The 12,019-nt window shown below is 41.2% G+C and overlaps 1 protein-coding gene across 4 annotated transcripts in view; it reads left to right on the top strand.

Moving 5' to 3' along the window:
- Positions 1-12,019, top strand: part of LOC133423706 (dipeptidyl aminopeptidase-like protein 6) — a 338,469-nt gene that overhangs the window by 224,319 nt on the left and 102,131 nt on the right. For all 4 annotated transcript variants that reach the window (XM_061714009.1, XM_061714010.1, XM_061714007.1 and 1 more), the window contains exon 2: positions 5,570-5,684. In XM_061714009.1, the coding sequence (XP_061569993.1) occupies positions 5,570-5,684 (115 nt within the window). The remainder of the gene's footprint in view (positions 1-5,569; positions 5,685-12,019) is intronic.

Genomic DNA, 12,019 nt, shown 5'->3' with positions numbered 1-12,019 from the left:
AAAAAAAACTGAGCGGAGAGTTCCAAACATATTTTTCTTATCACAAATTAGTGGTTCTGCTTCATGACAAAATTCCATAGAGCTGAACATAAAGGTTGATAACTTTAGCCTTCCTCCATGACTGCATGACGTTTCTACTCAGTCATGAGTAGAGAAAAGCTCTCAGGTTGAAGTTAAATATGAATAGTTGGACTATCTGTGTGAAAAATAGGAATTTTGCAAGAAGAAAAGAAGATAATGACTTTACCGTAGATACCCCTGCATCGTTTAATTATCCAGGAGATGTTTCTTTGTTAAAGAATGTCAACGATAACAAGAACTCTGTGGTAAAATCAGTTCAGAGACAGCCAGCTCTTCTGTTATTGTAGCCTTTCCAACCAGTGCTACTGGCTCATTAAACAAAAACAGGCTTCAATATTATCTATTATCTATCACTTACTCTCCAAATCTCCATATTTTATGCAGATAAACATGTGAAAGTGTTTGGGTGTTCCTTGTGCTGTCTGTCTGAGCTGTCCTCCTTTGTGGCCGTCGTATGACCATACAGCCTAACTAACTGGTTCTTGGTTTTAATGAATGTTGGTAATGGACAGTCTGGTAAATGGCCCCAATTGCTCTTATCTGCAGGCTAATTATTTCCTGGGCTCTTTTCAATTAAGATGGGGGAGAGGCCACTAAAAGCTTTGCTTCATACCTCAGCCATTCAGCTTCATTAAAGCCTTAGTGTGTATTCATTAACATCGCAGCCACAGCTCCCCAAAGCATGTGCTCTGCTTCACACTTCTATCCTCTATAAACTAATTAAGAACTTATAATCCTCCACTAACAGTTTGTGCTTTGAACCTTTTTACAGAGTCCCACTTGGTCATGGTTTTGGCGCTGGTTTGTCTGCCAGGCTGTGCAGGCCTGGTGTAGGAGACTACGCCGCTCGCTTTAAGTTACGCATATTTTGGCATTTTCATTCAATTTCTACGTAAATACAGCACTGATTTTATGGTTTCTGAAGTGGACGTGGATTAGGAATGGGCGATATTTTACCATTCACGATAAACTGTCAAAAAAAGAATTTGTCATCTTGCGGTAAAAACGATAAATTCCCGTTGATGTCATTTTTGTGTAAAACTGAATTATGGTTCTGCGTTGGAAGGAAGGAAGGAAGGAAGGAAGGAAACTGAATTATGGTTCTGCGTTGGAAGGAAGGAAGGAAGGAAGGAAGGAAGGAAGGAAGGAAGGAAGGAAGGAAGGAAGGAAGGAAGGAAGGAAGGAAGGAAGGAAGGAAGGAAGGAAGGAAGGAAGGAAGGAAGGAAGGAAGGAAGGAAGGAAGGAAGGAAGGAAGGAAGGAAGGAAGGAAGGAAGGAAGGAAGGAAGGAAGGAAGGAAGGAAGGAAGGAAGGAAGGAAGGAAGGAAGGAAGGAAGGAAGGAAGGAAGGAAGGAAGGAAGGAAGGAAGGAAGGAAGGAAGGAAGGAAGGAAGGAAGGAAGGAAGGAAGGAAGGAAGGAAGGAAGGAAGGAAGGAAGGAAGGAAGGAAGGAAGGAAGGAAGGAGAAGGAAGGAAGGAAGGAAGGAAGGAAGGAAGGAAGGAAGGAAGGAAGGAAGGAAGGAAGGAAGGAAGGAAGGAAGGAAGGAAGGAAGGAAGGAAGGAAGAAGGAAGGAAGGAAGAAGGAAGGAAGGATGAAGGAAGGAAGGAAGGAAGGAAGGAAGGGAAGGAAGGAAGGAAGGAAAGGAAGGAAGGAAGGAAGGAAGGAAGGAAGGAAGGAGGAAGGAAGGAAGGAAGGAAGGAAGGAAGGAAGGAAGGAAGGAAGGAAGGAAGGAAGGAAGGAAGGAAGGAAGGAAGGAAGGAAGGAAGGAAGGAAGAAGGAAGGAAGGAAGGAAGGAAGGAAGGAAGGAAGGAAGGAAGGAAGGAAGGAAGGAAGGAAGGAAGGAAGGAAGGAAGGAAAAATTCCAAATGATGAAGTTTAGTATCTTTTTAGAGCAGTGATTTGGCTCCAAAGACTGAATGTGGTGATAGATTTATAGTTACAAAGGTGGAGTTGAATTGGTATTTTTTTTATCGTCCATTTTTAATCGTTATCAGGATAAATGCCAGAAGTTATCGTGATACATTTTTTAGCCCATACCGCCCATCCCTAACGTGGATGAGTCATATCTGTGAAATTATTCCTTTCACTTTTTATAATATTTAATTGTGCTAACATGAGTGTAATGCAAAATACCCAGAATCAGGTTAATGTGAAATAAGTTTCACATTAATTTCTAAGGGTTTCCCAAGCAATTTGATGATTGTCTGCTAAAACCGAGTCCTGATCCTATACTTTAGCAATGCACAAAATATAAGAAAAAAAGAAGCAGCTCTGCCCTTTACGTCCTCGTAAATTCCCAAATTGAAAACAATAGAAGTGCCTGTAGCACTGCATTAGCTGTCTACAGTAAAATGCCGACATTTCCATAATGCTGAGGAACCTGTTTCAGGTTTCCTCTTTCTTATGTCAGCTCACTAGTTACTTCTACTCTAGTAGTACGCCTACTCCCCCTGACATTAATATCTAACGGTCCAACTTACGGATAGACTAAAAATGAATAAGTAATGTATTTTAGTGAAAATAAAAAAGGAAAAAAATCTGATCATTTCCACCTGATCCCGATCGTTCAGAAATCACGTTATTGGCCCCGATTTCCGATCACTATCAGCATTCTGTTAACTTATGCAAGTCCACCATAGGGCTAAGCTCTGGTTATTAGACTGTTCATGCTACTCTGTACATGTACCTGTTGTGGCAGCAGAGCCGATGCACAGCAGAGAGGGACGGGGTGGGATTTGAAAGTCATTGCAGTTTTGAAGTTTCAAGTCCACTCTCTTGTCAAAGTTAGCAAGTTCTGCACGTTGGACATAATGTCTGAAACAATAACATAATCAAGTTTGTATGGGTCACAAGTGAAGCAAGAAGTTGAATCATTTACAAACCAACAGTCCATGATGGTTCAGGGACGTCAGTAAGGACACACTGATTGAATGTGATGGCTTCCAAAGTCTAATGCAAATGAACAGTCGAGAAGGTTTGATTCTGACTGGATGTGCCTATGAAACATATTTAGGGTGCAGTCTTGAGTAGAAGCAACTGCTCACAGCCAAGAGGAGTCACCAAGAGTGATCACATATCACTACCACTCAAAAGAGTTGTCCTGGTTATACTAGCCTGTGCACACACACTGTGCAGGCAGAGCTGCAGCACAGCAGAGAGGGATCTGAAATTTCTCATCAGAGTTGGGCCTTCTGCTATAAATAAACCATGGGAGTAAGGTCTAAAAGCATAAAGGAAATGTTTTTAAGGGTAACAAATGAAGTGGGGAATTCATTTATCTAACCTTGCTTTCTGCTGGAATCTATTAGGAATGGGCAATATTTTACCGTTCACGATGGATATACCGTCAAAAAAATTCCCCATGGTAAGAATTTGTCATCTCGCGGTAAAAACGATAAATTCCCGTTGATGACGTTTTTGTGTGAAGTTGATTTATGGTTCTGTGTTAAATCCACGCGGAAGGAAGGAAGGAAGGAAGGAAGGAAGGAAGGAAGGAAGGAAGGAAGGAAGGAAGGAAGGAAGGAAGGAAGGAAGGAAGGAAGGAAGGAAGGAAGGAAGGAAGGAAGGAAGGAAGGAAGGAAGGAAGGAAGGAAGGAAGGAAGGAAGGAAGGAAGGAAGGAAGGAAGGAAGGAAGGAAGGAAGGAAGGAAGGAAGGAAGGAAGGAAGGAAGGAAGGAAGGAAGGAAGGAAGGAAGGAAGGAAGGAAGGAAGGAAGGAAGGAAGGAAGGAAGGAAGGAAGGAAGGAAGGAAGGAAGGAAAAATTCCTGTTGATATGTGTTTGTGTAACAAACATGGCAGATCTGAGTCATTACAGTTTTGCAGTACAGGTGTAACTCATTTAATTGGTTTTTATTAATTCAACTTAATTGGTGTAGTTTAGTAGCATTTAGTATCTTTTAGAGCAGTGTTTTGGGGGCTCCAAAGACTGAATGTGGTGATAGATTTATAGTTACAAAGGTGGAGTTGAATTGGTATTTTTTTTTATCGTCATTTTTATTGTTATCGGGATAAATGCCAGAAATGATACATTGTGATACATTTTTTAGTCCATACCGCCCATCCCTAGTGGCTATTAGGTGAAATATAGGTGTAAGCTACTCCTGTAGTGGCTTCACTTTTGAAGTCTGAAGTTACGTCAATCACCTTCAAACAAACTGTACATAGGAGTTGTTCTTGGTGACATAGCAAGACACAAAACCCACAATTTCCTCCAATTTTTATGTTATTTTTTCAAATAACATTTATTTATTTTATGCAGAACATAATATGGAGATCTTGGACAACAGTGCAGTGTTTGTCCAAAGACACCCAACGTTACAATAATAATCTCAGATTTTGTCATTATTTATATAAACATACTTGAAAACTCATTCCTTTTGATCGTAGGGTGTTTTTTCTTTCAAGTAACATAAGGTTTCCTAATTTTAACCAGAGTTAAAATTGTCTGTTACACTTTGTTGCACCTGAGCAATGAATGTTTCTGTCCACGTTAAACCTGGTTCCAAACTGACAGAGTGTGGTGATTTGTGGCGTGTATGACTCGGGGCTATTGGTGTGGTGTCAGGGTAATAATAAATCAAGCACTTTCTCAATTTATTTTTGTTGTTGGTATCAAGTGAATAAAATCACCTTCAGCTTAAGTAAAATGCAAAACTCCGCCAAAGCGAAGCTGAAAGCCTTCATTTCCTTGACTGGAAGACTTTTAAAGTCGTCAATACTTCAAACTGGGCTGCTTGAAATTGTTCCAGTAATATATAATGAAAATTTTGTGCTCATTTAATCGTTCCCTGAACCACCTGCTGCACATCACTATGTGTCAAATGGATTTCTCATTATTTGCACATTATTTCATTTTAGGCATGAACAGGGCGCCTGAAGCGGCATTTCCCCAATTATTCCCACTTTTATACCATGCGGTGATAAAAAATTTAAATTTTTGTTTTCACAATATTAAACTGCAATAAGTATATTTTTCTTTGAGTTTGTTAGTCAGACCCCCCCCCCTCCCAAAAAAAAAGAAAAGGAGGAAAAAAAGCCTCAAGGTTGCTCATTACTCACAGCCAATTTGCCGGCCCCAAAGCTCCTCTCTGCACTGTTGTCAAGCATCTAATTCACCGACGTGTCGTGAGCTCCATTTTTATCTGTCACATTGGTTTGCGTGTGATGGCCGCTGATGCTCGCCTCATTAAGAATTCTCCCCCTCCTCCGCCTGCTGCTGCTGTTGCCGGCACTATCGTGTCTCCTCGGGAAACTGCGACTCTGACTCATGTTCGTCCTTGACCGACGCCCCCAGATTTTCTCCTCATGAGTTTGCCATTTATACCCCCCCCTTTCCTCCCCCCCCTTAGATCTTCCTTGTCTGACTTGCCTTTTCTACATCTTTTCTCTTCTATTTTGTCCCTGTCCTTCCTTTTTAAAATGTGTTCTCTAACTGGCTCTGTTGATAATCATTTTTAATGACCATTGCTCTTCTCTTGTGTGTCTCTCCGTAGGAGCTGGTGGGCAGTAACCCTCCGCAGAGGAACTGGAAGGGAATAGCGATCGCCCTCCTTGTCATTCTGGTCATCTGCTCGCTGATCGTCACCTCCGTCATCCTGTTGACACCAGGTACACGGCATAGGATGGTGGTGGTGGGGTTACATTCCACATCGCTCTATTTACACGGCTATTATCATGCACAGATGTGCCCATTATGTTTAGCAATCAATCTCACTACAAACAATGAAGAGAACAAAGTGTGGGTATCAGTGCATCTGTCCTTGTGTGGCCCGGACTGTCATACGAGTAAAGAGTTCACAGAGACAAGTGATGTGGGCAGGTACACGTATATACGTGGACATGGAACCGCATAACAAAGTAGCTGCAGACATGTGCAACAACATCTGTGCCATGGATGAGCTGGAAGTCCCAAAGGTAAAGAGAGAAACGACTCCACGGGGAGAGCTTTCACTGTGTACTCTGATATTGTGCTGTTCTCTCTCAAAACTCTCGCCTTAGACGTAAAGTCTCTGCTTGTGCGCTGATATTTGAAGGTATCAGGATGTGTGGACTCAGGTTCACAAAGCCAGGTGGGAAGTTAACTAGTAGTTACAGGTCTGAGCAGATCAGACAGTGTTGCTACAGAACAGAAGTCCTCAGGGAAACAGTTATAGAGATGTGCCTCATTGAATAACCTCTTAGTAGATGTGAGATGTGCTTATCTGTTATGGTTTGTTTTTGTAGGTTTTCTATACATGCTTCGACTTCTTTGCTCTCATAATGCACTAATGGCACTTTTCCACTAGTACCTACTCAGCTCTACTCATCTCAACTCGGCCTTGTTTCTTTTCCATAACAATTCAGCACCTGGAGCAGAAGTAGGAGGTTGGAGCGAAGCTGCTGTGACTATGGATGGGAATTGATAAGATTTTTTCGATTCCGATTCCATTTTCGATTCTGCTTAACGATTCGATTCTTTATCGATTCTCTTATCGATTCTCATTTGGAAAACAAACAATTTTAGTATCAACTTTGTTTTATATCTTTGAACAAAAAAAATATAAGTGAGGTCTTAAGATGCCCCCAGCCTTGGGCTCCTCGATGGTGCCAGGGGGTCCCCACTAAATTATTTGTAATATAAAATATGTATTTAATATAAAATTATAATAATAAAATAAATATTCTTCTGTAGAAATTAACTAAATACAACAAATTATTTTGTGGCAATTACACAAGAATGTCCAGTAACATGTTCAACACAACAAACTTAGTCACTGCTTGGGGACATTCATCTATTCTGGCCTGATACTCTTCCCTGCCTTGATGAAAGGAGAATCTAGCAGTAGATGCTCTTTAACTTCTCCCATAGACTGACGAGCTGCAGCTGTGTCTAAGAGCTGCAGCTCTTCTAAAGCATGATTTATGGTTCCGCGTTAAATCGACGCAGAGCCTACGGCGTAGGGTACGCGGAGCGCGCCGTACGGTGCATGTCGCCGCGTACCCTACGCCGTAGGCTCTGCGTTTGTGTAACGCGGAACCATAAATCAGCCTTACCACACTCCGGCTGACTCAGCGCTCCCAGCGCATCAGCCGGCTGAGTCCTAACAGTTTCCCCCCTTTGTTGAAATGTCCACATTGCAAGTATTGTTGCCCTGTTGTCATCCTTTTTGGTAAAATGTAACTTTCGAGCGTTTATGCCGCTTTGTCCCCGTGTTTTCCTGCTGGGCGCGAATGTGCACGTCGCGCAACGTGCGCATTCGCGCCCACTGGAATCGATAAGGGAATCGTTTGCGAAAAAGGCAAATGATTCCAAGGAATTGAAACACTGGGAACCGGTTCTCAACAAGAACCGGTTCTCGATTCCCATCCCTAGCTGTGACGTATTTGATTATGTGATCTAAACGAAGACAACAACACTAAAGATGATAGATGTGCTGCTGGGTCTGTGGCTTGTGTTCGATACCAAAATGAGAGTGAAAGAAGCTTCAAGCGGCGCCACTTTTTAATTTTCTTTTAGTTTGTCTCGGCGCTGCTGAAAAGTCTGTTGGTAGCTGAGCAGCTATGAAGTGACAGAGCTCCTGGTAAATCTTGTCGTTCCTTATCGCCCGTCTAGATCCCTTTTTAATTCTCTCCTCAGCCACCAGGTTTATAAACATCTGCACCTCAGAGTTGGATCACCAAACAGACTTTTGTGCTGCCGTTGCCTGTTGAATAAAATGAACCAGAAGCCGCCGTCAGAGTCTCTTTCTCTGATGTCACATCTTGACTCAGACATCTGACTCCAACCCCCGACCAATCGGTGGCCTGTAGTGTGATGACGTCAGATTCAGCCTGACTTAGAACTTCGGCAGAGTAGTTACAGAAAAGTATTTACTCAGCAAGTTAGACCTCTAGTGGGAAAGAACCAAACCGAGTGGAGGCGAGCAGGCTGAGTAGGTACTAGTGGAAAAGTTCCATAAGACTCTCAACAAACATTGATCTGATAATTTGGGTCGTTTTGTACGTTTTTTGTGCAGCTTTTGGGCCTGAAACTGTCAGTTGGATCTAGTGGCACTGACTGTGAGATCGTACATTTAACGCTTTACAGTAGGTGCCAACTTTCCAGAGATTCGACTGACACAAGATCTTACAGAAATGTACATGAAACAGACAGCTACATGTCTTACATGGCAGGTTATAAAGTACTGGTGCTCTAATATTGGGCTTAAGCTCCTGAATTATGTAACCAGCCCAACAAAACAAAATGTTAGCACCACATCCGGCGTTGTGCGTGCACGGGGAATCTGACTGGGTCATCCTGCAGCGAGACAAGCGCAGGCAGAGGAAATCAGTCGGGGGAAGTTTCATAAGTGCTCAGAAAAGGCTTGGATGCACGGAGAAGAGCTTAAACTGGAGTGGAACAATGAAGTTAAGAGCACTTATTCAGCTCTAAAGAGGAGCAGAACATATTTGCTCCCAAGCCGAGATTTTGTGTGTGTGAAGTTTCGAGGAACTGCAGCACAATATCTGAGCATGAAAATACACATTAATACTCTCAAATTTATAAAGAAAAACTATCTGTGCTCCGGATTGGAGGTAGTGGTGGAGAACTAAAGAACCAATCCACACGCACGCCACATATGATATCAACCCTTACAGTCACATGGGCACTCTCGCTTGAGCAGCTGCATTTAGTGAAGGTCAGAGAACCTTCAGATTTCTGTTTGCAGATTGAGATTAAAGTTTAATCAATACACCATCTGTTTGCATTCAGGCTCATAAAGCTCCTTGATATAGTTTTATTCACTGCTGGAATCAAATCAGTCGTCGTGTTTGTGCACCATAATTCATTTACAAAGACAATAATCACTGTGCCCTTGTTTCCAATACCTGTCACAGAAGATAATGTTTCCTGGAATGTCGAGGGTGCGGTGCCAACGCAGGGTCAGCGGCTATAAAAGGGATTCAATTTTGTCTTTCTGTACTTAATGGTCAGGGATCCAGACAGGTGTCGGGGCAGAAATATCACAAGACCGGACCAGTGCGCAATGCCAGGTGACAAATCAGCGAGGCGTAAAACTCCTGGCCGTGACCTGCTGCTGTCCCGGGATGTTTGTTAGGGGCTAAAACAAGGCCAGACAGCAGGAAGTGGAAGCCGGCCAGGTGGTGTCTCCAGCTTGCACCCCCGTCCTGTCCCGTGGAGCCTTTGTGTGCTCAAGCAGAAATACTGATCCACTGCAAGTTTTTAGACAAACTGGGTCTCTGTTAGAAAGAGGCGTATGGATATCAACGCGTCCTCTCACCTCCACACATTCAGCTCTGAAAGTTGTTTTTGTTTAATTGTGTGTACGGAGCGGCAGAGTGGAGTCGGAGGAGGTTGCAGCTCCATAAATCATTACTCAAGGACAGCGGTTTGTTTGTTCGCTGAATGTTTATTTTATTCCTTTGGGTAATCATATTTTGGATAGACCGTTAATTGAATTTCAGGATTGTAAAGGGAAAAAAAAAAGTTTAATAAACTGGATGTTTGTGCTTGCAAAGCTAAAAGAAAAGTCCACTCCTTAATACTCTTAGCTAGGCTTATATGGACCTTTTAGAATAAAAGCTATATTCTTAAGAATATAGCATTGGTTTAACTTTAGATTGTAGTGTGGGCTGAGTTCAGCCTTTTCGACAGTCACAATATCGGTGTTGAAAGTGGAAGGTACAGTTAGGTAGTGGACTGGAATGACAGTCATGAACGATTCAAACAGCATGTCTCTCACAATTGATCCCTGCCCGTACAGTATTTGTCCTTGTATGATTTTTATATTAGATTTCACAATTCGCTACATGACTCAGCTGGATTTGGGAAAAGCAGACTCATCTGAATTTCCCTGGAGGCTGTTTGCAGGAATCTACTTCATCTAAGAGGAAATAATCAGTCAGAAAACTCAGCAGTCCTCCACAGAGCTGTAGTGAATAACTGTCACTTAAAGAGTTGCCCTAATTACAAGTCTGTGCATGCTGCTTCTTACACGTGCCTTCACGGGGAGGGCCTGTGGAGGAACAGCTGAAGCACAGCAGAGAGGGACGGGATGACGGCTTAATACTCAATTAAAATAAGTCATTACAATAAAGTCAATAATGAGATAATTGCCATTGTCTCAGAGAGACAGACGTGTTTCAATCATTTGCCCCAAAAAACTATTAGTTTTGAGTCACTTTGCTTTGGCGTCATTCTTGCTAATCTAAAGGATTTAAAGGATATGTGCACAGGAGGTCTTCGTAGTTAGGTAAGAAGATAGAAAGTCACTATTCACCTCAGTGTTTTTGTTAATTTGTACAAACAGTACAAAGTTATTATTTATAAAACATATAAAAGTAAAGAGACCAAAAGTCTTTAACCTCAAGTTCCTGCATATATATACAGGACTGTCTCAGAAAATTAGAATATTGTGATAGTCCTTTATTTTCTGTAATGCAAAAATGTCAAACATTCTGGATTCATTACAAATCAACTGAAATATTGCAAGCCTTTTATTATTTTAATATTGCTGATCATGGCTTACAGTTTAAGAAAACTCAAATATCCTATCTCAAAAAATTTGAATATTCTGGGAATCTTAACCTTAAACTGTAAGCCATAATCAGCAATATTAAAATAATAAAAGGCTTGCAATATTTCAGTTGATTTGTAATGAATCCAGAATATATATATATATATATATATATATATATATATATATATATATATATATATATATATATATATATATATATATATATATATATATATATATATATATATTTCCTTCTTTTATATCACAATGAAGTTTTTCTTCTTTTTTAGTCCCAGTTAAAGAAAATAAAGTAAAATAAATTTGTACTTTTGAAAATGACTGCTATTTCGCTGGCTTGCCTTTGAGGAATAAATGTTCTGTCAGTATTAATCGTAGTTCCAAACCTTGGAAACGTTTTCACTTTGTTGGATGCTGATACTCTGGATCTGCTTATCTTTCTCGTGGCTGGGGAACATTTTACCAATGACAACAGAATATTTTGATTTGGGAATGGTAGAGCTGTCTTCTATCAGAAAAATGTAAAGGGAAGGTGATGACATGCGGAGAGCAGAATGTTTGTAGAATGAATGTGAATACATTAGACTGCAGGACGTGTGATCAGATGCACAAGATGAAAAGATAGGAGGTTCTTAACAACTCAGTTGTGAATGCTTCACATTTAATAATTTATCAATCACAGCAAATACGGGATTCTACTTAATGTGCATAAAAGTGCAGGAGTCAGCTTGAAGGGAGCAATATTAAAAGAGACATATTCTGACTCTGTTTTTCACAAGTTGACGGCATTTCCTGAGATCTTAATGAAAAGTCTGTAAGATGCTTTGGTCCAAATGATCACATCAACTGTACTACAACTCTTTTTCTTTTTTACCACGTCTTTCCACATCTGTCGTGGCAGCTGTTGTACGGGAGCTTCTCACCTCCCCTCAACCCCCCTCGTACGTAATTTCCTTCTTTATTGGTGATCGTTTGATTACAATCAGTAACTGCAAAAGGACATTATTACAGTAATTACTACATTATTACTGCAGCGATTATTAGACAGAACCAACATAACTGACTAATTTGTCAATGTGTCGTATTTGACCACTTAACTTTGGTCACCTGAAGCTTTTTTTTTTACTGTGCTATGGAAAAATAAAACGTATATTTAACTTGACAAAGCCAGCCTCGAGCGCCGGTCAAAGAACTGCAACGAATCTTTGCTCGGCATGAGGTTGGACGGTTGGTGTCAGACAACCACCAGCCAGCTAACGTCCGGGTTGAGACTCATGCAGAACTAAGACTTGTTGCAGTTCCTCCACCGGCCGATAGAGGCTGGCTCCAAAAGAGTCTGTCTCCATTGACTACCATGTTAAAGGTATTGTGACATCATTTTTAACATGCTTTTAACACTATTAAAAGTCTTGGCCAACATCCCTC

The sequence above is a fragment of the Cololabis saira genome, chromosome 22, assembly GCF_033807715.1.
Source record: "Cololabis saira isolate AMF1-May2022 chromosome 22, fColSai1.1, whole genome shotgun sequence".
In the NCBI taxonomy this organism is placed as follows: Eukaryota; Metazoa; Chordata; class Actinopteri; order Beloniformes; family Belonidae; genus Cololabis; species Cololabis saira.
Note: the sequence above shows the minus strand (reverse complement) of the source record. Positions and strands in the feature narration are given on the sequence as shown.